The sequence below is a fragment of the Microtus ochrogaster genome, unplaced genomic scaffold (assembly GCF_000317375.1).
Source record: "Microtus ochrogaster isolate Prairie Vole_2 unplaced genomic scaffold, MicOch1.0 UNK153, whole genome shotgun sequence".
NCBI lineage: Eukaryota > Metazoa > Chordata > Mammalia > Rodentia > Cricetidae > Microtus > Microtus ochrogaster.
The window spans coordinates 171,513-197,921 of NW_004949251.1; the positions used below are offsets into that span (position 1 = coordinate 171,513).

Here is a 26,409-nt window from a genome sequence, read left to right on the forward strand (position 1 = left end):
TGGGTGTTTTGTCTGCATGTATACCCATGCACCACTAATGTTCCTGGTGTCTATAGAAGCCAGAGAGTCTCAGAGCCCCTGGACCTGGGGATTGGAGTCATGGGTAAGGCATGAGAAGCCATGTGGGTGCTAGGAATCAAACCCAGGCCCATCTGGAAGTTTTAACCACTGAGCCATCTCTCCAGCCCATTGCAACTCTCTTAGCCATTTCTGAGCAACAAGGTTCAGAAGAAATGGCCCTCAGTCTATGACTGCCTAAAACTTATTATTTCAGTTTCACTGCTCCATAGGTGCCGACTTCAAAGCACTGGGCTAACATGATTCAGATAATTTTATTTCTATAGAAATTTGACAGATAACAGGTACCCATCTTAAAAGGAATAGTACAGGGACATTGTAGCAGCATATCGGCAATCCTGGTTTGTATAATGGTTTCCAATTATAAACTCAAGCCTAAAGTCAACCTGCACCAACCAGATGATGACAGGGGTGAGACTTGTAAGCAAATAGAAGAAACTAGATGTGTTAAAATAAGTCGAGAATGAAGAGCTATAACGGAATAAAAGGTATAGTACAGCTTTCTTCTGAAACATATGTTTCTGCTATCTTCACCCCAAGTGTCCGCCTCAGCTTTGCCAGTTTTCATAGCTTTTGAGGCAAGGTATTATTATTTTGTAACTCTAGCTGGCCTGGAACTCAATAGGTAGAGCAGGCTGGCCTCGAACTCACAGAGATCTGCCTGCCTCCGCCTCTGGAGAGCTGGGACTAAAGGTGTGTGCCACCACACCCAGTGCCTTTACAACACTTATCTGTCCACTCCTTAGTGAATAGATTTGGTAATTATCTAAGGCAGGTCAGGCGGTTTTGTTCAGGAACAAAAGGTCCCAGTCCTCCTGGAGGAAGATAATTAAATGGCTGTAGGCCAGACAAAGGGCTATGAAGAAAGGAGGCCAAAGAAGGGAAAGAGAAAGGGCCAATGTAAATAGTGAAGTCAAGCAGGGTTCCTCACACTGTAAACCTCAGGAGCTTCAGGCCAGCCTGGGCTACTGCAATGCAAGACATGGACTCAGCATATCTAAGTAACAAAAGAGCAGAAGGGGAATACAGTAATTATTTTTGTGGTATTCTGGCAGAACATCTACAGAAGCAATCTAATGGAAGGATTTATCTTAGGTCACAGTATAAGAACATATGGTCCATCATGGTGAGGAAAGCCTGGATTGGCCTTTGTGTGTGCAGGACTGCCTCGTTTCTGGGTAGATCAAGCAGAGAGGGAAAGGCTTTTCTTTCGTTACCAGCTCCACAGCTTCAGACATGGGACCTGTTCTCTCCACAGCTCTCCCAAACCCAACATCTTCAGGCTTCAAACTTCAGACTAGTCAAACTCCAGCACCTTCGCACGGGACTAGATTGTCGTTCCTGCCCTGTCCCTGAGCAATCCCACTTCCCGTTTTCAAACATTCAGTTCCTGTCACATAAGACTTTTTTCTGAGGTGATCAAACTACATAGTCCAGGCTGGCTTCAGGACTTGTTAAGACAGCGTTTCAAATTGTGAGGCTGGCCCTGGATTCCCTATGAAACCAAGGATGAACTTGATCATTTGGCCTCCACATGCCAACTGCTGGGATTACGGGTCTACACCATAGCTGCCAGTTTATATGGTACTGGGGGTCAAATCCACAGCTTTATGAATTTTAGGCAAACATTCTACCAGGCTCTAGTCCTAGCTCCCATAGTACTTTCCCAAAACACTTGTTCATTCTTTGAGATTAATGCAACCAGATGCAGGCCCTTTGTGAGGGAGGAACCCTCACGTCCTCACCCGGATGGGTGTTTGGGAAGTGATCGCTTCCCTGAGGAAGGCACTGCAGAACAGGCCTAGTTTCTAAGTCCTTGTCCCCCTAGTATGACAGAGCAGCTGGGGACTTGTGTTCTACAGAGGCATTTGCTCATCAAGGAGTACTTTCCATGCTAAGGGTGGGTTTTCTTGTTTGCCTTTTGAGACAGGGTTTCACTGTGTAAAGACTTAGCTATTCTAGAGCTTGATTTGTAGACCAGGTTGGCCTCAAACCCAGAGCTCAGCCTGCCTCTGCCTCTCCAGCGCTGGGACTAAAGGCGTGTATCACCATGCCCGGCTACTATGGGACCTTTAAAATGGCACTGGGGTCGCTATGAGGGTCCACGCTGAGTGTGGGATGTGTGTGTCATGTAAAGGGCTCAAAAGGATGCAAAGTAACAGTGAGGTGACACTAGCACCTGGGGAGGGGGGAGACATCTGCTCAAGATCTCCCCAGGAGAGCCTAACACTTTGCTCACACTGAGAATACAGCTGCAGCTGGGATGCACTTAACTTGCATTGGTAAATCATAAGGACAGGGCTACAGATTTTTTTTTTTGCTTAGAGAAGTAGAAAATAAAGGTTATCTTATAATCAATAGACCTCAGGATTAATGCAAGTTAATATATAAATATGGAGGCGGGAAGTGAATAGTGTACGGGGCCACCTTATGGACAGCACTTACCACCCATTCCACAGCTTCTGTATCTACGTGCACGTGACAGACATGTACACGCTTCATGTGTGTGTGTCCATCGAGGCCAGAGCTGCAGGCAGTTGTACTTCCAATGGCCCAGTCACAGTGCCCTTCAGGCCATCTGCCACCCCACCCAAGCCTGACTCCATGGTGCTTTGCATCATTTTTTCTTTCAGAACTTCAACATGGACACACAGTTGAAAATAACTCACTGTTACCCAAATCTGGAGCTAAATAATATTACTGCAAAATAAACAAGCAAACTTTGGCAGGATCATCAGGACAAGGGGGAGAGTTTACAGTTCTTCCTAAATATTTATTTATAGGTTTTAAGCGAATATGTGAAAACTACCTCCAGATGTAGACAAAGACCAGAGAGATAGCGAGCAGCACAGGTCTTTTAGCCACATTCTTCCAAAGTGGAGACAATGACACAGTTCCCCTCCAGAAGGAGCCCTCGGGAACACACATGCATTTATTCTAAAACATGGGGCCACTGGCGAGATGTGGGGTATTTGCCAACTCTGTCCTGAACTCCTAAGGGATATTTTGTTTCTTTAAACAGGGACATGACCTTGAACTTCTGACCCTTCAGCATTAACAGGAATGCTTGATCACAGGTAGGTGCCCTCACAGCCAGTTTAACTTGAAGTGGGGACTGAACCATGGTTCCATCATGCATGCCAGATGAACAATGGTAAGTCACATTCCCAGCCCTGCCCTCTGGAACTCTTGGAAACTAGTTTTGAATAGAGTTGCTCAGATGGAAGCAGAACAACTCAACTTTTCAAAATTGTAGCAATCCTAACTTGTCAGCAGCCCTTGCTGGGTGAAAAGCCCACGCTGCTGCCTGAACTGCTAAGATGGTGATATCAGGGAGCCACAGAGTCAAGGCCTCTGCTGCTGCTGGCAGATATACTCATGCTTCATTCTTCCTTCACCTCTGTTTCTGCAACATTTCGGGACAGGAACCTTCGCTGCAGCAAGAATCTCAGGGGCAATTAGCACCTGCAGTCCATGGGAGAGAACCATCCCCTGGGAAGCCTACAGATGGCAGGTGCCACACATCTGACCCAAGAAGTGTCCCTTAGGAGAGGCAGCTTGGGTTCAAGGGGACCTAGAAGCCCTATGTTGCCTCATTAGGGACTCTCTGGGTGCTACCCTGCATTCTCCATTTTTACAGACAGACAGCTATGCAGAGATCCCACCAGACCTTCCTGACCATGGTCGCTGAGCTGCTGACCTCTGCCATAGGCCTTATGGTCCTGATTGGCCTTAGTATCCTTGGATCTGGGGGGGATAGAAGGGTCACTGGAAAACTTTCCCCTAGCTGCACCCTTAAGGAGACTTGTAGGTGACTCAAAGCTTGGTGAGCTCTTCTCACCAGCCACGTAAGCAGAGGAGGCTGAGCGGGCATGACTGCCCTGGTGGCGCACCAGCCAGGAGCGACAGGTGAAGCTCTTGCCACATTGGCCACAGGTAAAACGCTTCTCCTGAGAGTGGCTGCGCAGGTGCCGTAGGAAACTAGGTTTGTGCGTGAAGCAGGAGCCACACTGGGTGCACTGGAAAGCATGCTCACCAGAGTGCACACTCTGGTGCACTGTCAAATTGGCCAGGCGTGTGAAACGCTTGTCACATTGGGTGCATGGAAATGGTTTCTCACCCGTGTGTGTGCGCCGATGTTCCACCAGTGTGGACAGGCGCCCAAAACGACGGCCACACTGTGCACATGGGAAGGGCCGCTCTCCCGTGTGGGTGCGCTGGTGCTCCAGCAGTGTGGACAGGCGGCCAAACCGCTTTTCACACTCAGCGCATTTATAAGGCTTCTCCCCAGTGTGTGTGCGGTAGTGCGTGGTAAGTGTTGACTGGTGGACGAAGCTCTTGCCACACTGGACACAGGTGTAGGCACGCTGGGCTGTGGATGCACGACGGTTCCTGGTGAGAGTTACCTGCTGTGTGGCATTCTGGGGGCACTGGAGACTGGCAAAGGGTGGAGATCCATGGTGTGGGTGCGCATGCTGAGTGCTGAGCTCTTTGACAATGAAGTCCTGGCCATTCTCAGTGCCCTCAGGAGCTGGCACAGGCTGACTCTGAGAGCCTCGGGGGAGGGAGGCCACCTCTCTCTCTCTGGAAAAGGGGAGCAGGTCCCCACAGGTTCTCCTCTCAGAGTCCTCCTTGCTGGAGCTCCCTTCAGTTGCCCACGCTGGGTCTGGTAGCACGGACTCTCCTTCCAGGATCCTTTTCTTGTTAGCTAGCCAGGTTTCTGGTGGGGAGAGACAGAGATGAGTCATTCCTGCCACAGGCCTGGCGCTGGGCTGCCTGATCCCCTATTCTTTGGTATGGAAGGCCTGAGGCTCACACGACCCTGTGTGTGAAGGGTATGGAAGGCCCTCCCTCTGGTCCTAACCTACGTATCTCCCACTTGCCTTCTGCCAGAGGCCCACTCTATACCATCTGCATGTCATCCAAATGCCCTAACAGCTAAGTTGTGTACCTCTGCTTAAGGCCTCTTCTCATCGATACTTCAACAGCTCCCAAGAGCAGCTCCCCAGCAGCCCCTGATATGTGCCACCAAGACCAAGAATGAGAAAGCCTGCCTACCACACCCTGGTACTGATTCTGGTGCAGAGACAACAGGACAACACAGGATACTTGCTCGCTGCCACTTCCAGACATGAATACAGAAAACCCCCTGGAGGTGTTCATAGACCCAGATATACACCTATCCCTGGGCTTCACCTGAGCACAGATAGGCACTGGTTGTCTCTCGCAGACTCTTCTCATATGCCTCTTCCTCTTGCTTGATCCAGGGGAGAACACTGTGGGGGGATTCCAGCTGGCCTGGTTCTAAGGAAAAGAAGCCCCGAGGGCATCAGATGTCACGACCTCTAGTGACCACAAGGGCAGGAAAGGCAGAATAAATAAGTGCTGGGATTTCTGGTAAGACTAAAATACAGTATGATAGGAGTCAGGAGAGCTGAGGTACAAGGCTTCTGAATGACCACGGCCAGCAGCCTTTCATTACACCACCCGTCTTCCTGTAGGGAAGAACAGCTCGAGTTTGCCTGGGCCCACAGATCCCTCCAGAATACAGACCATATTTTGAGAACACTTCAAGCAGATAAACAACAGGATTAAATAAAGGCTCAGACTTTTCCAGCTCCATGATCTCTGATGACTTACCCAACCTCTCTGAAGCTTACTTCATTTATGTATGCGAAGACAAAACCTACATACAAGAGATTTAAATGGATCAATATTTATAGTCTATAAGTATGAACTTTGTTAAATTGGAAATAAATGCATTGTACTAAGAGAAAAGGGCAATTCTTTCCCTCCTGCTAGTTTTTTTGTTTTTTTTTTTCCCCCCAAAGCAGGGTTTCTCTGTGGCTCTGACTATCCTGGCTCTTGTTTTATAGACCAGGCTGGGAAGAAAGCTGAGGTGTGCATGGTGTGCACCACTACACCCGGTTCCTACTAGGTTTTTTTTTTTTTTTTTTTTTTTTTTTGAGACAGGGTCTCACTCTGTAGACCAGGCTGGCCTCTAACTCACAGAGTTCCACCTGCTTCTGCCTCCTGAGTCTGGAATGTGGGTTTTATCAGTCTCTGGCAGCCTAAGTAACATAGTACCCTAGGATAGGTGTCCTTCAAGGGCCAAATGACCTCACTAATCTGTTCCAATCTCTAAGATCCATATCCATAGCACAGCACATCATGCATGCTCTCCCCCAATGAATAAATGTTAAGAAACTTAAAAGAGGAAACCATTTCAAGCCACAACTATCTAGCTACCAATCACATACTTCAATATTGTTCTAAGTTTGGACCTGGAAATACAGGGTCAGCTTTCCATTGTTCTGGTGGCACCTGTGGTCCAATCATACTAAGAAGATGCTCCCCAACCACAAGTACCCACCTCCCCTACACAGGCTGCTTCCATAATTTTAACCTAACAGCTGGAAAATTCCATTTTTAACATGAAGCACTTCAAGCTTTGGAAAACGAAGTCAACAGTAATATACCACCTGGGTAAAGCACTTGCTACCAAGTCTGATGACCTGAGTTGAATTCTTGGAGCCCACATATTAGAAGGAGAAAAGTGATTCCCACAAGTTATCTTCTAACTTACACACACACATTGTGAGGTCTCTGAGTATGTACACCAATAATAAGAACAGCAGCTATGCTGGGAGGGGCTTGGGATGGGGGAGGTAGCCAATAAAGAGAGGCTTTAAAAAAATATTGTACATATGTATCTGTGCACACGAGTGCAGTGTGCTCAGAGGACAGGTGTTATCCCCTGGAGCTCACAGATGCCTATATGGGTACAGGTGCTGGAATCATACTCAAAGCCTTTAGATAGCAGCACGTGCTCTTAGCTTCAGAGCACTCTCCAGTCCACGAGAAGTCTTTTAAATTGAGCCTGGTGGTGCACAACTGTAATCCCAGGACTTAGAAGGCAGAGGCAGAACGACAGATACAAGCTCAAGGCTGGTCTATATAAGTTCTAGGCCAGCCAGATCTAATAGCAAGACTGTATCCAGAGAGAGAATGTCTGACCTCTGCACTACTGAGCAAAAACACATTCATACAAAAATGCACTTGCATAATCTAAAGGCTGGAGGCCCGTCAGCCCCTGCCAGGTGACCCTAACCAGCTTCTCAGACTCCAAGGTGTCCAAATCACTTAAACATGTTGAAACTGTAATGCCCATGCTTACCAACTGAAGATCCCCAGAAATTTGGCAGGAAGAGCTGCCTCTGGAAAATAAAGCGAGCTTACACCAAATGACAGTGGAGAAGCTATTGGAGGAAGGAGTGACTGGTAAGACAGCAAGGACCATCCAAGGCTATGCAGTCCTAAGTCCCCTGAGGACACCCATCCACAGCAAAGTTCTGGGCACCTCCAAGGACATCCCAGCCAACACCCATTTCATGGGTCCTCAGTGAACCAACAAGTGCCACTACCTACTAAGCAAGCCCTTCCTGCTTATACTCCATTCTCAAGTGCTATTGGCTGATTTCTGTATCCTGGCACTGTACCCTCTCTGTGGTATCCACACCCATGCAGGGACCCCCAAAACACTTTAACCTCAGTGCAACTTGCCAACCAGTCAGTGTGTTCTTTCTTAATTTAGCTCCCTTCAAATGAGGGCTTTTCTCCTCAAATATAGTAAAAATCTAAAAACAAGGGAATGGGCTTAAGAGAGGATTATTACAGCAGACCTGGGTTTGGTTCCCAGCACCTACATGGGGATGCTCGCCACTGATTCTTAGCTCCATTTCTAGGGGGTCTAACATCACATGTGTACAGTGCCACCACAGGCACATGCAGACACACACATACCTCCAACATGGAATGGTACCTTTGTTCTGAGCAAACAGGGAATCTATCCCCTTTCAGTAGGAGTGGTCTCTTCTATTGTTTCTTTCATTTGAACTAAGGATTTCTTCACCTTTCAAAAATCCAGGGTGGTTCACACCTAGAATTCCAGTACTCCAGAGGCTGAGGTAGGAGGCCCAAATTCAAGGTCAGCCAGAGTCACCCAGTAACTTCCAGGCCAGTCTGGGTTAGAGTAAGATCCTATCAGGAAAAAAGGCTGTAGCTATAACTCAGTGGGAGGGGGCTTCCTGTAGTAGCGTTCACAAGGTTCAGTCTCTAGCAGCAGGAAAGCAAAGGAAAGCAAACAGCTTTGTGATCTGCACTCCACCTTAGTGCTGTTACGGAGGAGAATGAAAACTGAGCTCTCACTCTCGCTGTTTGTCACCCTAGAGTGTGCCAGGCACCGTGTGGAAGGGAAATAGCAAACTAAGACTCAGCTCCTTCCCTAAAGAGAACACACTTTGGTGGAAGCAGGGTAAAGAGCTGAGTCACGGCCATAGACAGGGTATCAGAAGTCTGATGGAGGTGTGTTGAAATTAGGAGCGGCGAGGCTGCGTCCCCAGCACCCCGGCCGCCTGCTAGCTTATGCCCCGAAATAACTACACACAAACTGTATTCATTTAAACACTGGTTGGCCCATTTCTATCTAGCCTCTTCTAGGCTAATTCTCGCACCTGGACTAGCCCATTTCTAATTATCTATGTAGCCCATGAGGTGGCTTACCAGGGAGATTCTAGCCTAAGTCCATCCTGGGTCGGAGCTTCATCGCGTGTGCCCCAGAGAGCAGAGCTATCCCCACGTCCGCCCAGGAGAGGGGAGCATGGCGTCTCTGCTCCAGAGAGCAGAGCTGTCGAGTCTGAGCTCACTTCCTCTTCCTCCCAGCATTCTGTTCTGTTTACTCCTCCCACCTATGTTTTAACCAATGAGGGACAAGCTGTTTCTTTATTGCTTAACCAATGAAATCAACAGATTGATATATGACACTCCCACATCAGAGGTGATAAACTATCTGCCTCACTTTTGACCCTTTCCCACAGTTCCTGGACTGACAGCAAAATTCAGTGGTGGAATAAGAATAGGTATAGTTACAAACTAAGTCCTAGAGGGACAAACAAAACAGGGGAGGCCTCCACTCCACAGAAATGAACTGAGAGGAACTGGACAGTGAGGAGCAGATTCTAATCTGTGTGTCTCCACTGATGTCTTGGATAAGCAATTTAACCTTCCTGCAAGCTCCAAGATGATGCAGGAGCTGGGGATGTAGCTACAAAATTCCAGATCTAATCAAGTATCACATAAAAACACACTTCTGAACACGAGGCTGGAGGACCTAGTGTTTACTGCGAGCCCTCAATTCTCAGACCTGAGATATCTTCACAAAGCATGCCCATGGGGCTGGAGATGGCCCAGTGGTTATGAGCACTGAACACTCTTCCGGAGGACTCAGGTTCAGTTCTGAGCACATACATGGCAGTTCACAACCATCTACAGCTCCAGTTCCAGGTAATCTGGCCTCTGCAGGCACCAGGCATGCATAAGATACATAGACAGACACACGCAGGCAAAACCACCCATACATACAAAATAGAAACATGTCTACACTTAATTCTAAAGATGGGAATTAAAGATATCTTCTAAAGCCTCTAAGACCAATCTGCTCTGGCTCTCAGATCCAAAGGTCTCAACACACCGAGGAAAAGAATGAAACACATTTGGAAGCCTCGGGGATGTCTCTTACCCAGAGCACCCAGCGCCTCACGGCTCTCTTTTGCTACGTCCTTGCAGAGCTCTTTCTGCCAGTCTTCCGGGCCGCCTTCCTGTTGCTCAGGGAAACACTCAGCCACCTCTTCAGTAGTTATAGAAACCTGGAGGAATACAAATCCCCACACCCTTTCAGAGAACAGCCAGAAACGGCTCCAAAATTATGGGCACCACTGACCAAACGCTAGCCTCTGCCCACATTTCAACAGAAGTGTCTTCCCAGCTCCTGTGCACACCTGCATCTTCGGTTGGAAGCTGAATGGAGACGCTTTCTTAGATTTCCTCTTTCGAAAGTCATCCTGGGGCCTTCCCTTCTAGCCCACCTCCATTCCTCTGTGTCAGCTGTCTATACAGAACACTTTCTACCAGAGATCCCTCCAGTGGCCACACCAGGCTGAGATGCAGATCAATGCCTCATCCAGCCATCATCAGAGAAGCATCTTCCTGTAATAGGTGAGAACTAGCAAAGACCCACAACTAGACAACGTGCAGAGCGAGAAACTTTGGAGCATTCAGTCCTAAATGGAGTATCTTCCTCAGCCCTCCCTCACGGCTCAGGGATCTATGTGGAAGACTGTGGGAGTCAGAGGACAACTCCAGGGCAGCAGTGTCCTCCAGACACAGCCAGGCTGACGTCCATGTGAACTTGCAGAGATGGAGGGAAATCCCACCCCTAACAAAGAAGCTATCTGCAGTTAATAGCTGACAGCAAAGGAATGAGCAGTTTTTCAGTGGCATCTCACTGGGTATATTTAACCACACTTCATGGCAGATCCCACATCCAGTAGTTAGACAACAAAAAACAAATTAAATGGTATTTTTATTGACTTTGCTTAATTTTGCTTTGTTTAGACATGCTTTTGTCTTATTAGTCTTTTGTTTGTATATTTTGGTATCTGCCTTTTTTTATTTGTGTGTGTGTGTGTGTGTGTATGTGTTTTCAAGACAGGGTTTCTCTGCGTAGTTTTCAGAGATTCACCTGCCTCTGCCTCCCAAGTGCTGGGATTAAAGATGTGCACCACCACTGCCCAGCTGTTTTGGTGTGGGTTTTTTTTTTTTTTGTTGTTGTTGTTCTTTAAAAGAGAGAAAAGAATGTAAATTTGGGTGGGTAAGGAGATAGGAAGGCTCTGGGAGGAATTAGGGGGAGGGGAAAACATGATCAAAATATATTGTATGAAAACAATTTTTTTTCTTTCTTTCATTTTCTTTTTTTTCCCCTCTGAGACAAGGTTTCTCTGTGTAGTCCTGGCTATCCTGGCACTCTGCAGACCAGCCTTGTCTTGAACTCTAAGATCCACCTGCCCCTGCCTCTGAGTGTTGGGATTAAAGGTGTGTGCCACCAACTGAAAACAATTCTTTTCAATAAAAAAAAAAAGGAGGGGGACCATTCTGGGATAGCTGCTGTTGCTCAAACATGTCCTTCCCAACAACTCACTCTACTGCCTGAGCAGACAACTTGCCAATGCCACACCCTCCTGACATTTTAAAAAGCTCTTAAGGTTCACTGTAGTTGACTGGAGGCCTCCCTTTACTCTATGAATACCTTGGGGGCTTCATCCTTGCTGCTAGCGGGCAGCCTCAGGACCCAGGAGTTCTGGGTTTGCATCTGGTTCTCCAGGTTCTCCAGCCGCCGCTGCAGCAGCCCATACTCCTGCAGCAGGGTCCCCAGCACGGCCCACTTGCCCTCCAGCTGGCTGCTGAGCTCCATGGCTGTCTTCTCAAAGTCAGCCAGCCTCTTCTCAGCTGACCCTGTTCGTATTTCCAGGCTTTGAAGATGGACAGCCTGGGACTCTGTTTTCTTCTCCACCGCCTGAACAGCAGCCAGGATGGCTAAAAGGGAGATCTCCGCAGACTGGATCTGGGCCTGTTGTTGGAGGCCAGTCCCCACATGCCAGTCCTGTGACCAGAGACAAGGAGATGGGTTGGCTTCCAGAAGGCCAAGAATTGTTCTCAGTACAGTAAGATCAGGATCTTCTGGAATGGGTTCAGACTCCAGTCAAAGACAACAGACACCAGACCCTACAGAACCTTCATGGGAAGAATACTGAACCTAGAGTCACTGCAATGGAAAATTAAATAGTGAGCATTCAAATGTATACCAGATTTAATCTTGCTCTGTTGCAGAATATTTATTTAACTATGCAAAGATGTAATGAATTTATTTTACAATGAAAAGATGTGAAATGTGTTACATTTGTTTATGTTGTCAAATATTGAACTATGTAAAGATGTGTTGCTTGCCTGCTTAAGGCACCTGATTGGTCAATAGCAAGGGAGGAGGTATGGGGAGGGCTTCTGGGCAGGGAGAGTAAGTAGGAGGAATTTTGGCTCAGGGGCCAGCCAGATACAGAGGAAGCAGGAAAGTAGGGCAGACAGAATGAAAGAAAGGTAAAAAAGCCCTGAGGCAAAACGTAGAAGAACAGAAACAGGTTAAATTCAGTTAAAAGAGCTAGTGGGATAAGTCTAAGCTAAGGCCCAGCATTCATAATTAATAAGTCTCTGTGTCTTTATTTGGGAGCTGGCTGGCAACCCAAAGAAAACCCCAACCCTACTACTCTACTTTTACTAACCACCTTTTTGTCCTCTGCAGACACAGCCCAACAAGACCACAAAACCTGCATACCAATGGCAATCTCAGCTCCTCCTCTCCCCCACACAGGGTTTCTCAATGTCCCTGGCTGTCCTGGAACTCACTCAGTAGACCAAGCTGGTCTTGAACTCAGAGATCCGCCTGCCTCTGCCTCCTGATTGCTGGGATTAAAGGTGTGCACCACCACAGCCCAGTACCCTCACCTCCTCTCACAGCAGCTTCCCCCACAGTGAGGCCCTGCAGTTCTCACCTCAGTGATTCTAATGCTGTGTGAATTCCTGACCTGCCCGAGATACTAGGTGTCTTAGTTAGGGTTTCTGCTGTAGCGATGAAACACCACGACCAAAAGCTAGACCATTGACTAGAAAATGATTTCCTTTGCTTACACTTCCACATCACTGTCTATCACTGAAGTCAGGGCAGGAACCTGGAGGCAGGAGTTAAAGCAGAGGACATCAAGAAGTGTTGTTTAGTGGCTTGTTCCTCATGGTTTTCTCAGCCTAATTTCTAATAGAACTCAGGACCACCAGCCCAGATGTGGCCCACCCACAATAGGCTGGGCCTTCCCACACCAAACACTAGCTAAGAAAATGCCCTTCAGGCTTGTCTACAGCCTAACCTTTTGGAGATATTTTCTCAGTTGAGGTTCCCCCCTTTCAGACGACTCCTGCTTGTGTTAAGTTGGACACAAAGTCTCTGTGCCTGACGTACCTCAACAACCAGCCCCTGAATAGTCACCACACTGGAAGGCTTGATCTTAGCTGCCAGTAAGCAGGGGCCAGAGAAAGCTGAAAGCAAACATCATAGTCAAAAGGAAATAACCTCAAAAATACCCTGTCTAAAGGAGCTGGACAGTGAGTGCTTCATGTATAACGAAATAATGAGACAAAGAGCAAGGAGCTCCTCTGTGGGATAGCAGGTCTCTTCCAGAACTGGATTCTGTGCAGGTTGGGGCTAAGATACACTATTCCTTCTAAGGCTCTGTATTCTCAATTACAAGGACATCATGACTTTCTCTCTCTTAGGTGGTCAAGAATGAAATAAGCTACAGGTATGAAACGGCTCTCAGGTTGCATGGCATTACCTTATACTGTATTACTAATAAACACAAAGGTTCCAGACCACTGACCAGAATTTTTATATATTATAAACCAAAGACTGAAATTAATCAACTTTTGTGACACTAAACTTTCTCCAAGACATCTTCCATAAAAAGACACAGCAAAGTGCCCCACACAGTTGGATACTTGTCACTGACACCTATCCTTTCATCCCTTCTTTTACAGAACCATAGTGCCATCCTGGCTTCTGACCAATGGCCAGTAATAAGCTATGGCTGGGAGGAGTCTTCACAGATAAGGGTCAAATATCTTCGTTTCTCTGTGACCCTTGCCACAAATCTGGCACCTAGAAGTGTCTCTGAAGTTACTGCAAAGCTATAGCTAGCAGATGACCTCTACCTTCAGAGACAGTATCTCAGCAGTTCATTCGCACGAGTTGGAAGCCAATAGGTCAAGCCTGAGCTTAAAACACACCTAACCAACATCTTCTATAATGATGACTCCCCCCTACCAACTACAGTAGCAAATCTTCCTGGGGGTTATTGGGAAATAGCAGGTGAGGGTGTATGCATCCACCCTGAATGTAATCGAGTTCAGGCCTGAAAACCATGGAACCCCCGTAAGGACAAGATTATGACTCCCAGGACCAAAAGGGTTAGCTGGAGGGGCCTTAGCTCAGGAATAGATCTGAGATGGCCAATAATGGTGGAGAGATCCCGGAAAAGGAGTCCCGTGGAGTTAAAACGTCCACAGCCGGTGTATCAGGCCCAGACATTTCCTGGTTAAGCTCAATTGGCTTATACTATGAATGATCAAAACCCGGACAAGAGACAAGGGCTTTATCCTGTAGGAGTCCTAGTCTTCCTCCCTGAGACTCTACCGAGCTCAATCCAATTTCAGGAGGTGATGTGTTCCAGGCAAATTCAGAGACCGTTTCGCATCCCCACATGGTCTGTGCGGACCGCCCTTACCGGAGCAGCAGCCGCCTCGGTCATGGCTGCGCGCGATCCTGCCTCGTCTCAGAGTTGCCGCTGCGATATTCCCTACCGACGGTCCTTTTTGCCCACACGCAACAGACTCGGACGACCGTCCGGGGCAAATAGCCTCGGGACAGAACGTACAGAGACGTGAGCTAGCGGTGTCTCAGCTGCTCCTCCACTGCTCCCGCGGCTGGATCGCAGGCCCCACCCTCCGAAAGCAGGTTTCTCATTGGCTAGAAATGGAGGTCCCGCCTCCTGGCCGAACAGAGCTCAGACTCCATTGAGCCGAAGCACCAGCCCGCAGCGTGCGGGCGCGTTGTCTCCACCCCGCAGGTGTAAGCGCCAGGTGTCTGGCTCCCTTCTCCTAAGAGCTCCACCTGCGTCGAGGAGCCAAGCGAACCACTGCGATCATCAGCTCAGACTACCCAGTACAAACTAGGCCACAAGCACGTAGTTATTCAAACGTGTTTATAGAGCACCAATTAGGCTAAGATTGCCACCATCATAGTTCTTAGAGCCATATAGGCCAACCATTTCTTTGTTTTAATAAGTGAGGGAGCCAGAAGACTCTGGGATCAAATCTAGACACCATCGCTGGGCTCCTTCAACAAGCAGCCTTCGTTCAGTTCATTTTTAACTCAAAACACTCTTTAACGTGTCTTAATTAATTCCAGGACAAACGCAGTAAGCCCGATTGGGCATTATGGCGCAGGCAAGTAAATCCTAGCCTTCTGGAGGTAGAGGCAGGAAAATCACTCAAGCCCGAGGTCAACCAAGGTTACACAGCACCCACCTTCCCCACCCTTAGCATTTGTTTTGTGCTTTAAACGTCGAATACTTGTTTCCAGGGAGCATTTAACATTAGGAAAGAGGCCCAGGAACCTCAGCCCAGCACCTCCAGAACAGCAGGGATGAGCTTTTGCAGTTGAGGATTATGCTTGAAACAGATATACTGTACACATCCTGTCTGAGCGCTTACTAACAGCTGTTATCTTGCTTGAGGGGCTTAGACAAGAGTTGGGTGAGCAGGCATGGAGGATCCAGAACTGCCAACGGCTTGTCTACTTATCCCTGGCCCAGGAATGATGGCATCTGTTCAGGGCTTCTGAGAGGCAAGGGTCTGAACGGCATCAGAAAATAGCACAGCCAGATGATGGTATCTAGGAGCCCTCCTGATTATGCTCAGGTGTTTGAGTGCCAAACAAGAGAGCAAACTACCAGGAGAGATGGGACCTACCAGGCTGTGTGGGCCACACCCAACATGGCGTGGCAAAGAGGCAAAATGAACCAGCCATCCCCAAAACATTGTGGTCTGAGACTGTCACCTCAAACCCCTGGGCTTCAGCTGGTGCTTTTGAAAGGCCCCTCAAGTACCAGCTTGGCTGGAAAGTCTTTCTAGAAACTGAAGGAACTGCCACTTGGAAAAAGAAAGAGGTTCTTCCTGAAGGAGTCTGTCTGGGGAGAAAGGGCACAAAATCAACAAAGAGAAAAGAGACCCAGACTTAAAAGGATGGACAAAATAGGCATTTGTCTAGCACCTCCTGACACAGACTACTCTACAGTGACATCTGGGCTGTTCTGTGAGACAAGGAACATGAGGCTCAAGAGGGTGGAAGGATTCCCTAGCTTCATCCCAGAGTTCCCCCAGGCAGGGGCTTCCTGGGCTTGCTCTAGTTTCCATCAGGCATTTTTGCAGGTCACAAAGGGTCACACTACCAACCCTGAGACCTGAGAGGAGGGGCTCATTCCTAGCTTCCATTTCCCTCACAACTGCCACACGAGGGGAAGGCAGGAGAGTGAGAATCACCCTGAGCATTCAACACACCTGAGCCCTCTGCTTTCAGAACAGCAGCCAAGCCAAGCCACCAAAACAAGTCTACACTAAGCAGGCCCTCCCACCCTGTCAGCACCAAATGGAGGAGGTAGCACAAAGTTCCTGCCCCTCAGCAGCTTTGGATCTCCAAGAAAAACATTCTCAAAGCAACAAAGTAAAAATAAAAATAAAAATGAGAAATGCAAATTTCCAGGGCCTTCCCTTAGCCATCTGTGAACTCTTTTTTTCTCAAGTAGACTGCAGATTTTCATCCATGTAAACCTTCTCCCCAAGGTCTCTCTTGTCCCATCCTGGAAGAGACAAAACTTTCTATTCCTACTGACTGCAGTACCAGCCAAAGGTGATTCTTTCCCGAGTCAGGAATGTCCAAAAGAGAGGAATCAGGAGATGGAGGCACCTATCACACACCTACAGTCACCAAAAGGGTGACTTCTTCGTATTTGAGTGGAAAACAAAACAATAAAACTCTCCAAAGCCATTCCAGAATGAAGGACCAATGTCAGGTCAGGAACAAGGGAAAGGCCTGAGAGTGCAGATCCCACCAGGGTACTCAGGAGAGCCTGAGGGGTGCCATGGCAGGCTCCTCTGGTCAGCCTTTCTCTTCAGGGCTGGGCTCTCAAGTGGACAGACAAAATGAGGAAACACAGGATAGCCTGGCCTCATGAGTGGGTGTGCATGTGGACAGTGAGGTGGTGGTTCCTGTTGAAGGCCCGGCCACACTTGGGGCACTGATAGGGACGTTCACCAGTGTGGATGCGCTGGTGACGGAAGAGGTCTGAGGGCCGGCGGAAGGCCTTGCCACAGTAGGGACAGGCAGGCCAGCCCTGCTTGATGCCTGTATGCTGACGCTGGTGCAGTATCAGGGTCTTCCGTCGCTGGAAGGAGAGCAGGCATTCACTACAGTGGTAAACCTTAGCTGTTGACCTTTGTCTCAGGAAAGCACTGCTTATCAGGGAAAGGTGCCTTGTGGGCTTCTGAGGTACCCAGCCGATGATAGGACCAGGCACCGCCACCTCCCCTGGTTCCAGTGTGGAGTGGCTTTCCCCTGACCCAACAGGCAAATCACTGCAAACCTCCCTGTGTTCCTCCTCTTCTACATGGGTCCGCTGATGGATTGTCAGATTAATTTTCAAGCGGAAGCTCTCCCCACAGTCAGGGCATGAGAATGCCCGCTGTCGTTGTCGTTGTCGTTGAGGAAGGGTACAGGGTGGCTCCCTCCTAGCCTCTGCGGCCTGGGGTTCCCTAATCAGTACCCTAGGCACTCCCTGGTCATGAAGCCGTCTGGAGCTTCTAGTCCTGGGCCTTTTGTGGGACTGGCTCAGGGACTCCAGAAGCTGCTGCTCAGATTCATCCTCGGCCTGTGCTTCTGTCTTGATGGTCACAGCACCACCACCTGGCAAAGGAATCATGACTGGTTTCCAAGAGAATCACACAGCTCCCCTCACCATTTGATCCAGGTCCTGTTCCAGGTTCAGGCCTCTTCTCCCTTGCCCAGTTTCTATGAGTGTCCTCAGAGCAGGTCAGGGGGTCCTACTCACAGACACCATGGGCAGGTCTGCCTCATGGATTATTCACCTTTGTTTGCTGTGTTGTGCTCATTCTTAGAAGATGAGCTAAGAAGAGCAGAGAAGGGAGAAAGTTACAGAAGCCAAGAGGAGCCAGGAACCCTATGGAGTCCAGGATTTGACTTTGGAAGATGGATGGGTGGGACTATAGTGGGGAGACACTTCAGCCATGGCAACGGTGCTACCAAGACCCTAAGTGTTGTGATGATACTAGTTACAATAGAGATGGACAAGGAGCCCATGGGCCCCAACTGCTTCCAGACCATGATTAAGAGGCCTTGTGGCTGTAATCCCAGCACTCAGGAAGCTGAGATGGGAGAATTGCCACAAATTTAAGACAAGCCTTGGCTAAACTGTGGTTTTAAAGCCAGTCAGCTATATTCACCCCCAGAGAGAGAGAGAGAGAGAGAGAGAGAGAGAGAGAGAGAGAGAGAGAGAGCGAGAGAGCGAGAGAGAGCGAGAGAGAGAGAGAGAGAGAGAGAGAGAGAGAGAGAGAGAGAGAGAGAGAGAGAGCGAGAGAGAGAGAGAGAGAGAGAGAGAGAGAGAGCGCCTCTATGGCCTAGGGGAGGGGATGGGAGTGACTTGCCTGTGTATCACTCATCCCAAATAAATCCACCTGGAGCCTCTACCGTCCTATCAGCCTGTGACTCCTATAAGGGCCCAGTGCAGGTCTCACCTGATGCAAGGGTGGAACTGAGAAAGTAGAAGGGAAGGGACAGAGCCATGAAAAGCCCAGGCTGAAGTGAGGATAGTGGTCCTCAGGTGCAGAGAGCAAAGGTCTTATTATTGAGCCCTATCAGAAAAACATGGACTTCAGGTGCAGCCCCTACATTTAAACCATAGGTCAATGTGCAGTGCCAAATGTCACAGCTGCGAATCTAGATAGGCCAGCTCGCAGGGTTCCTGTGTGCTAGAGCACCACATGAACAGCCTTCCTGCCACTAGCAAACCATCACCTAAGACACGCAGTGTGTCCTCAAGCAGGACTTTCCATTAGGCCAGTTGACCACAGGCTGAATGCTACTCACAAATGTCCTTCTGAGCTGCTATGAGGCTCTGCCACAGCCACAAGTGTCTCTTGCCACTCACCTGGTCCCACAGCAGGCAGGCTGTCTGTGGGAGGGGAGGGTGGACATTCTCCCTCTGTAGATTCTCCCTCCTGTTTGATGGGTAAAGTGCTGGTGCTGGCTGGAGTCCCTGTGAGAGAGAGAATCAGATGAGGGCATTCCTGACACAAGTACCACAGGAGACATGGCCATTTCCCCAGCAGGTCCTGGACATGCTTAAGGGCCTGAGAGGAAGAAATCTTCAGGCGTCCATCTGGAGGGCTTCTGAGGTAGGAACAGAGCTAGTAAGGCCACAAGCCCAGTCACATGTAGGCCCAGGTTCACAACCTCTCTCTCCATATGCTACCTTCATCAGCCTCAAAATAACAGAAGGTTTGGAAAGGCCCGAGGACAGAGTCCCAGGTATGTGATGGTCAGCGACACTACCCTCCTACCTGAGGTCTCATGTTACAAATTCTATGCAAAAGCTTGAGCTTAGGGGCTGGAGAGATGGCTCAGTGGTTAAGAGCATTGCCTGCTCTTCCAAAGGTCCTGAGTTCAATTCCCAGCAACCACATAGTGGCTCACAACCATCTGTAATGGGGTCTGGTGCCCTCTTCTGGCCTGCAGACATACACACAGACAGAATATTGTATACATAATAAATAAATAAAATAAATATTTAAAAAAAAAAGCTTGAGCTTACACACTGACTGGGAGGAACACAGAGAAGTCATGTGCTATGGGGGAAATGCAGAGAAAGCACTATAATGAGGCCAGCATCAAGAAAGAAGAAGAGAAGAGAAGCACAGCTGAGAGCATGAGGATCGGTGCCCTCTGCGTAAGTCTCAGAAAAGGACCAGCAAGAAGCAGACACAGGATCCTGGGTGAGTGACAAAAGTCAGCGTGCTCAACAGGTTTTCAGAACACTGAGAAACTACAGCATGTCAACCTAGCGCCACACTGGAGTTAGGACACCAACCGCCATGTTGGCACTGCCACTGTAGAAGATCCAGCAGGTCCCATTCACACTCTCCCCTTACTCCAGCCAGACAGGTATGTCCAGGCCCCAGTGCTCTTCAGACATCTGAGCACTCAAGAGACTAAAGCTACCTCTCCAAGGCCCATCTAAGAGGATGAGTCTTTGCAGCAGAGTTCAGTATTTGCTTGTTTCCTATGCTGAGAGCGCCTGTGTTGCTGCCCAGCCGTCCTCACTTACCAGTGTCTGTCTCAGGTAGAAAAACTCTTGCTTCCTCTTGCTGCGGCTGCTGTTGCTGCTTAGGTACCTGCCTTTCTTTTGGTTCCTCTAGGTCAGGGCTGGCTGGACTTGGGGCATGCTCTGGACTCAGAGGAATTCCTAGAAACACAACCAACATCACTGAGAACAACACCGAGGTCTCCTAGGCAGGTGGCCAGTGACACTAGGGCCACACTAAATGCAGAGTTTCAGATCCTGGGTTTGGAAACCAAAGACAGGATGTGAAAATACAGTGGCTACGCCCACTGCCCTCACAGCTCTACTCTTGTAAAACTTCTTTTGTGTTGTGTTTTGACACAGGGCCTCTCTACATAGCCCTGGCTACCTTGGCACTCACTATGTAGACCTTGCGACCTCAAACTCAAGAGACCCACCTGCCTCTGCCTCTCTTTGCTGGGACTGGAAGTGTGTTCTGCCATGCTGAGCTACGTCTAAGCCTCTTTGCCCATAAGAATTCTGTCCAACATGTAATCAACTGAGAATGCAAGATAGGAATGACAGCTGGATCAAGAACCTGGCTATCCACTCACATAGTGGCTGATAATGGGATGTAACTTCAACACCATAGGTCTAATGTCCTCTCTTCTGGACTCTGTGGGCACTTCACGTACATGGTATACATATATATATAGAAGGTAAAACATACACAAACAGTAAAATAAATGTAAACGTAAGCCAGGCGGTGGTAGCACACGCCTTTAATCCCAGCACTCGCGAGGCAGAGGCAGGCGGATCTCTGTGAGTTTGAGGCCAGCCTGGTCTACAAGAGCTAGTTCCAGGACAGGAACCAAAAAAAAAAAAAAAAAAAAAACCTACACAGAAACCCTATCTCAAAAAACACAAAAAAATTAAATAAAAAATAAATGTAAACGTAAATAATAAATTTTTTAAAACCTGGCTACTTAATGATGTCTTTTCCCCCAAACTACCTTCTGTAGTGCCAGGGAGTCCACTGGTACAGCAGAAAAGACACCCTGAAGAAATCATCTTGGGAGCTTTGATGTCCTTAAATATTTTTTTAAAGGGATTTTTTTGTTTGCTTGCTTGTGTGTTGTTGTTTTGCTTGCATGTATGTCTGTGTCGGGATGTCAGATCCCCTCGAACTGGAGTTACAGTTAGTTATGAGCTGCCATGTGGGTGCTGTTTTCCTTGGAAGAGCGGTAGGGCACTTACCAGCTGTGCCACCTCTCCAGCCCCTAAATATTCTTTCAGGACAACTCCACCTCCACACCTATCCTCTTCATACCCTTGGATCCGCGCATGGTGTTTGCTGTGGCAGGCCTCCCAGAAGAGTCTCCTACAACCTGGCTGTGACTGTGGTTATTAGAGGCTCCAAAATGAGCCTAAGCAGCCTCTCACGGAACAGAGCTGGGGGAAGAGAGTTCTGCTTTTCTTTTCCTCTTGCTTTGGTCTTGTTTTGAAGACAGGGTCTTACTATATGGCTCTGGCTGGCCTGGAACACAACATGTAGATTGGTCTGACTTTGAACTCATAGAGCTACACTTCCCTCTGACTCCTGATTGCTGGGCACCAGCCTTCTTTCCTTCTTTTTAAAAAAAAAATTACTAATGAGAGAGTGTGTATGACAGAGAGACAGACAGATGAGGGGGGAGGTATGTAGGTCAGAAAGCAACCTTCAGCAGTTGGTTTTCTTCCACTGCAGGTTCTGGGGATGGAGCTTATATTATCAGATTCATACACAGCAAGTACCTTTCACCATACTGGTGAGGACCTTTTACCACTGCTGAGCCATCTCAACTGTCCGTCTGTGTTTGTTTCCTGAGACAGGGTCTCAAATGTATTCCAGGGTGGTCTTGAACTCATTATGTAGCTGAGAACATTAAACTTCTGACATGGCAGCATCAACATCCCTAGTGGTGGGATTATAAGCATGTACCACCATACAAAACTTTTCTGGTGCTAGGGATCAAACCAGGGCTTCATGTAGGCTAGATAAAACACTGTACCAAGTGAAATATATACTTCATACTTTCTTTCTTCTCTCCTGTCTTTCAGGACCAAAACAAAAACAAAACAAAGCAAAATAAGAAACCAAATTATTATGAAAAAGGTATACTATGAGCAAAAGGGTTGATGGTTAAAGAGCTGACGGAATCTGTCTGATATGAAATCAGCCAAAGGTTCCTACCATGGATCCACATGTGCTGAGGACAGCTGGAAACAGACATATTTGGATGAGAATACACAATCACAGAAAGAAGAGGCTCTATCTCTACAAGTTTGAACTCACCAGTGTGGGTTTTCATGAACACAGGGTGCAGGAAACAAGGACAATGTGGGAGACACACAAAGCAACCTAAGCAGGGCCTCCACAACCTCCGTCAGCACTTCTCTTCCAGGGGAACTGAGAACCCAGCTAGAGTCACGAGAAGTGGATCTGTAACGGACAATACTGCTCCCGAGTCTCTTTCACACTGCTCCCGAGTCTCTTTCACATTCCAGGGAGCTGAGCTGGACACCAGCGGGTCACACCGCTCACAGACATTATACACGCAACAGTCACTAGGTCTTGAAATTGTTATTTCCATAACAAACCCAGAGACAGCTAGGTGTGGTGCTCATACCTTCAACCCAAGCACTCAGGAGGCTGAGGCAGGAGGATTGCTATGAGTTAAAGGCCAGCCTGGGCTACATATTAAATTACAAGCCAATTTGGGCTATGGTGTAAGACCCTGACTGAAAAGCAAATAAGGCCAGCAAGATCGCTCAGCAGGTAAAAGCCCTTTGTTGCCAAGCCTGTAGCTCCATCCCTGGGACTCACATGGTGGCAGGAGAAAACTAACTCTTTCAAATATTTTCCTGACCTGCATACATACACAGATACATAAAATAATATAACTTTTTTTTTTAAAAAAAGCAAATAACAGCAACAAGAAGCCAGTGTGGTGTCACAAGCCTGCAATGCCAGCACTTGGAAAGCCGAGGCAGAAGGACCGCCAAGGTAGCCACAAAATGAGCCCCAAGCAAGCCTGGGGTACAGAATGAGACCCTGTCTCAAAAAGCAATACAGACTAGAGAAGCTAAATAAGAAGGTGAACCCAAAGAAAAACATATAGGCATCCTCCTGAATATTAACCTTCATCAGGCGATGAAAGGAAACAGAGACCCACATTGGAGCACTGGACTGAAATCTCAAGGTCCAAATCAGGAGCAGAAGGAGAGAGAGCACGAGCAAGGAACTCAGGACCGCGAGGGGTGCACCCACACACTGAGACAATGGGGATGTTCTATCGGGAACTCACCAAGGCCAGCTGGCCTGGGTCTGAAAAAGCCTGGGATAAAACCGGACTCGCTGAACATAGCAGACAATGAGGACTACTGAGAACTCAAGAACAATGACAATGGGTTTTTGATCCTACTGCACGTACTGGCTTTGGGGGAGCCTAGGCAGTTTGGATGCTCACCTTACTAGACCTGGATGAAGGTGGGTGGTCCTTGGACTTCCCACAGGGCAGGGAACCCTGATTGCTCTTTGGGCTGACGAGGGAGGGGGACTTGGTTAGGGGAGGGGGAGGAAAATGGGAGCCGGTGCGGGGAGGAGGCAGAAATCTTTAATAAATAAATAAATAATAATAATAATTAAAAAAAGCAAAACAGAATATCTATAAGGGCCAGTGAGATGCTTTAGCAGGTAAAGGCATTTACTGTCTAGCCTGATGACCTCAGTTCCTTCTTGGGACTCATGTAGTAGTGGAAGGAGAGAACCAAATCCGGAAAGTTTTCCTCTGACTTCCACACGTGGGCACTGTGATACATACCTGTATCTCTCCATACACACAGGTAAGTCAGGTGTGGAGGCACACTTCTGCAGTCCCAGCACTTAGGGAGGGAGACCAGGAGTCAAAGACCATCTTTTGATGACATACTGAGTTTGAGGCCAACCTGAGCTACATGGGACCTTGTCACAAAATACAAAACAGCAACAACAAAAAGACAGCTGTTTCACTGGCAGATGGTAGAATAGAGTTGTTTAAGTCATATATTTGGCTCCTTATAGGAACTATAAACAGAAGCCATACAAAGCACCACAAGACACTGGTTCAGAAGCCCAGACAGAGAAAGGGAGATATGGAAGAATATGAACCCCTGGCTGTTAAAGTGCCATAGCACACTGGGTTTCTTTATTGTTATCTGGAGTCCTGAGTGTTAGATACTTTCCTCTCATGGAATTAACAGGCATCTAAGTGCATGACTGTCAGTGGGAAAAGGGGGAACACAGATTTCTTCTAATTTAACCCTACCCATAAATAAGAAAAAAAGGGGGAGGGCAGAAACCAGGTGCTGGCAGCACTTATATAGAAACTCATAACTATAACTCCAATATCAGGGGATCCCAAAACCCTCTTCCAGTATCTTTGGGCACCAGACATGCATGTGTTATACAGATATACATGCAGGCAACACACCCATACACATAAATAATATTAAAAAATAAATGCTGGGCAGTGGTGGCGCATGCCTTTAATCCCAGCATCCAGGAGGCAGAGGCAGGCAGAGGTGAGTTTGAGGCCAGCTTGGTCTAAAGAATGAGTGCCAGGACAGTCAGGACTGTTACACAGGGAAACCCTGTCTCAAAAAACCAAAATAACAAAGAGGGAACTACAAAGGGAGTTCTGGGACAGCTAGGGCTATTACACAGAGAAATCCTGTCTTGATGAATGAATGAATGAATGAATGAATGAATGAATGAATGAATAGATTTTGGCAATAGTTGCACAAATCAGTGACTATATTAAAAAACCACAGAAATTAGATTAGCTGGGCATGAAGACTGGCATGTAATTTTAACATTTGGGAGGAGGAAGCAAGACAACCAGTTCAAGGTCATCCTTAGCTACATACCAAGTTTGAGACTATTGCTTGCTACATGCCTTAATAAACAAACAAAAAAAATCCTCCAAGCATGACATATGTAAACATCTATGTATATATGCATATTTGTGGTACCGAGGTTGACCAAAAGTGCTGCACACATTAGGCAAAAGCTCTGACATGAAGCTATAGCCCCTGGCTTACTTTCACTTTTTAAAATGTTTATTCAACTTAAGTCTTTTTAAATTTTTACTTAGTATTTATTATTGGTGTAAGAGTGTGTGTGAGCGCAAGTACAGCCATACCATCACATGAGAACGATGTGCACAGGTAGAGAACTACTTTTTGGGAGTGAGTTCTCACTTTTCAACACGGGTTCTGAAAATTAAACTTGGGCCATCACACCTTTAAGCAAACCCTCTTACCTGCTAAGCAATCTTACCAGCCCTAAGACAGGGTCTCTCTGAGTAGCCTTTGCTGTCCTGGAACTCACTTGTAACAGGCTGTCCTTGAACTCAGAGATTCTCCTGCCTCTGCCTCCCAGGTGCAGGAATTAAAGGTGTGCACCATCACTACGAACACTTTAATTTTGAGACAAGATCTCATTAAGTTGCCCAGGCGGGCCCTGAACTCACTCTGTAGACTAAGCAGGCTTTGATCTACGAGTCTCCTGTCCTCCAGAACAGCGTGGATTACAGACCTGTTCTATAGGCCACATTTTATTTGGTAGAGGTTATTTTCTGTCTTTTTGGGACAGTGTCATACACCCCTATGTTAGCCTTAAACTCAAACTCCTGATTCTTCCTGGCTATTTGACTTTTTAGAGATTACAATCCTCCACCTCAGCCCGAGGTGTTAGGGTTATATTTTAATAGGCAAATTTGATGGTACACAAGTTACACCTCAGTAAAAACTGTTGAAAATATGGGAGGACTTTATGGGGGTTTTCATAAAATTAAAAGACATAAACCCAATGCAGCATTTGAACTTTGAGTTATTAAAATTAGGATCTAAATTCCTACTGAAAATAAGGACCAGATATTAGATGATTTTCTGTGTATGATGATATTATGGTTAAGTCTAGAAAAAGGGAGATGGGTGGTAAAATCTCCATCACTGAATTTTTTTTGCTTTGTTTGTTTTTGTTGTTTTGGAACAGCGTCTCACCCTGTAGCCAGGTTTGCCTAGAATTCACTGCTGAAGATCAGTGATGACCATTTGGTGGTCACTGTCCTATTCTTCTTTGGGTTATGTCTAAATATTTTATTTATTTATTTCATTGCCTACCATGGTAGCAGAGGCCTTTAATTTCAGCACTTGAGAGGCAGAGACAGGTAGCTCTCTGAGTTCAAGGCCAGCCTGGTCTACAAAGTGAGTTCCAGGACAGCCAGGACTATATAATAGCAAGACCTCATTTTAAAAAATCAAAAATTAGCCGGGCGATGGTGGTGCACGCCTTTAATCCCAGCACTCGGGAGGCAGAGACAGGCGGATCTCTGTGAGTTCGAGACCAGCCTGGTCTACAGAGCTAGTTCCAGGACAGGCTCCAAAGCCGCAGAGAAAC

The 26,409-nt window shown here is 47.5% G+C and overlaps 2 protein-coding genes across 3 annotated transcripts in view; both read right to left on the reverse strand.

Annotated features, from left to right (window-relative positions):
• Positions 1–245: 245 nt before the first annotated feature.
• On the reverse strand, positions 246–16,804 carry LOC101982192 (zinc finger protein 771-like). Of its 2 annotated transcripts, XM_005372004.3 has the most exons (5): positions 14,301–16,804; positions 11,222–11,575; positions 9,656–9,782; positions 5,275–5,382; positions 246–4,798 (listed from the first exon to the last, which is right to left on the reverse strand). In XM_005372004.3, exons 1-5 carry the CDS (start codon positions 14,322–14,324, stop codon positions 3,693–3,695), a joined length of 1,719 nt encoding a protein of 572 aa, XP_005372061.1. In that variant the 5' UTR covers positions 14,325–16,804; the 3' UTR covers positions 246–3,692. The 2 variants fall into 2 exon arrangements, with proteins under 2 accessions (XP_005372061.1, XP_026634243.1); XM_026778442.1 differs by lacking the exon at positions 5,275–5,382.
• Positions 16,746–26,409, reverse strand: part of Znf783 (zinc finger family member 783) — a 13,111-nt gene continuing 3,447 nt past the window's right edge. Inside the window, 3 exon segments of the mRNA XM_026778445.1 lie at positions 16,746–17,536; positions 18,798–18,905; positions 19,974–20,111. Of these exon segments, the coding sequence (XP_026634246.1) occupies positions 16,746–17,536; positions 18,798–18,905; positions 19,974–20,111 (1,037 nt within the window).

What these genes read in the sequence shown, in the direction of transcription:
- LOC101982192 (XM_005372004.3), bottom strand. Translation starts at nt 14,324, where the DNA reads ATGACCGAGGCGGCTGCTGCTCCG. An exon ending in TGAGGCGCTGGGTGCTCTGG is followed by an intron (nt 5,383 to 9,655) that starts GTAAGAGACATC and finishes TCTTTTCCTTAG; the next exon opens with AACCAGGCCAGCTGGAATCC. An exon ending in CAGTGCCTATCTGTGCTCAG is followed by an intron (nt 4,799 to 5,274) that starts GTGAAGCCCAGG and finishes TCTCCCCACCAG; the next exon opens with AAACCTGGCTAGCTAACAAG.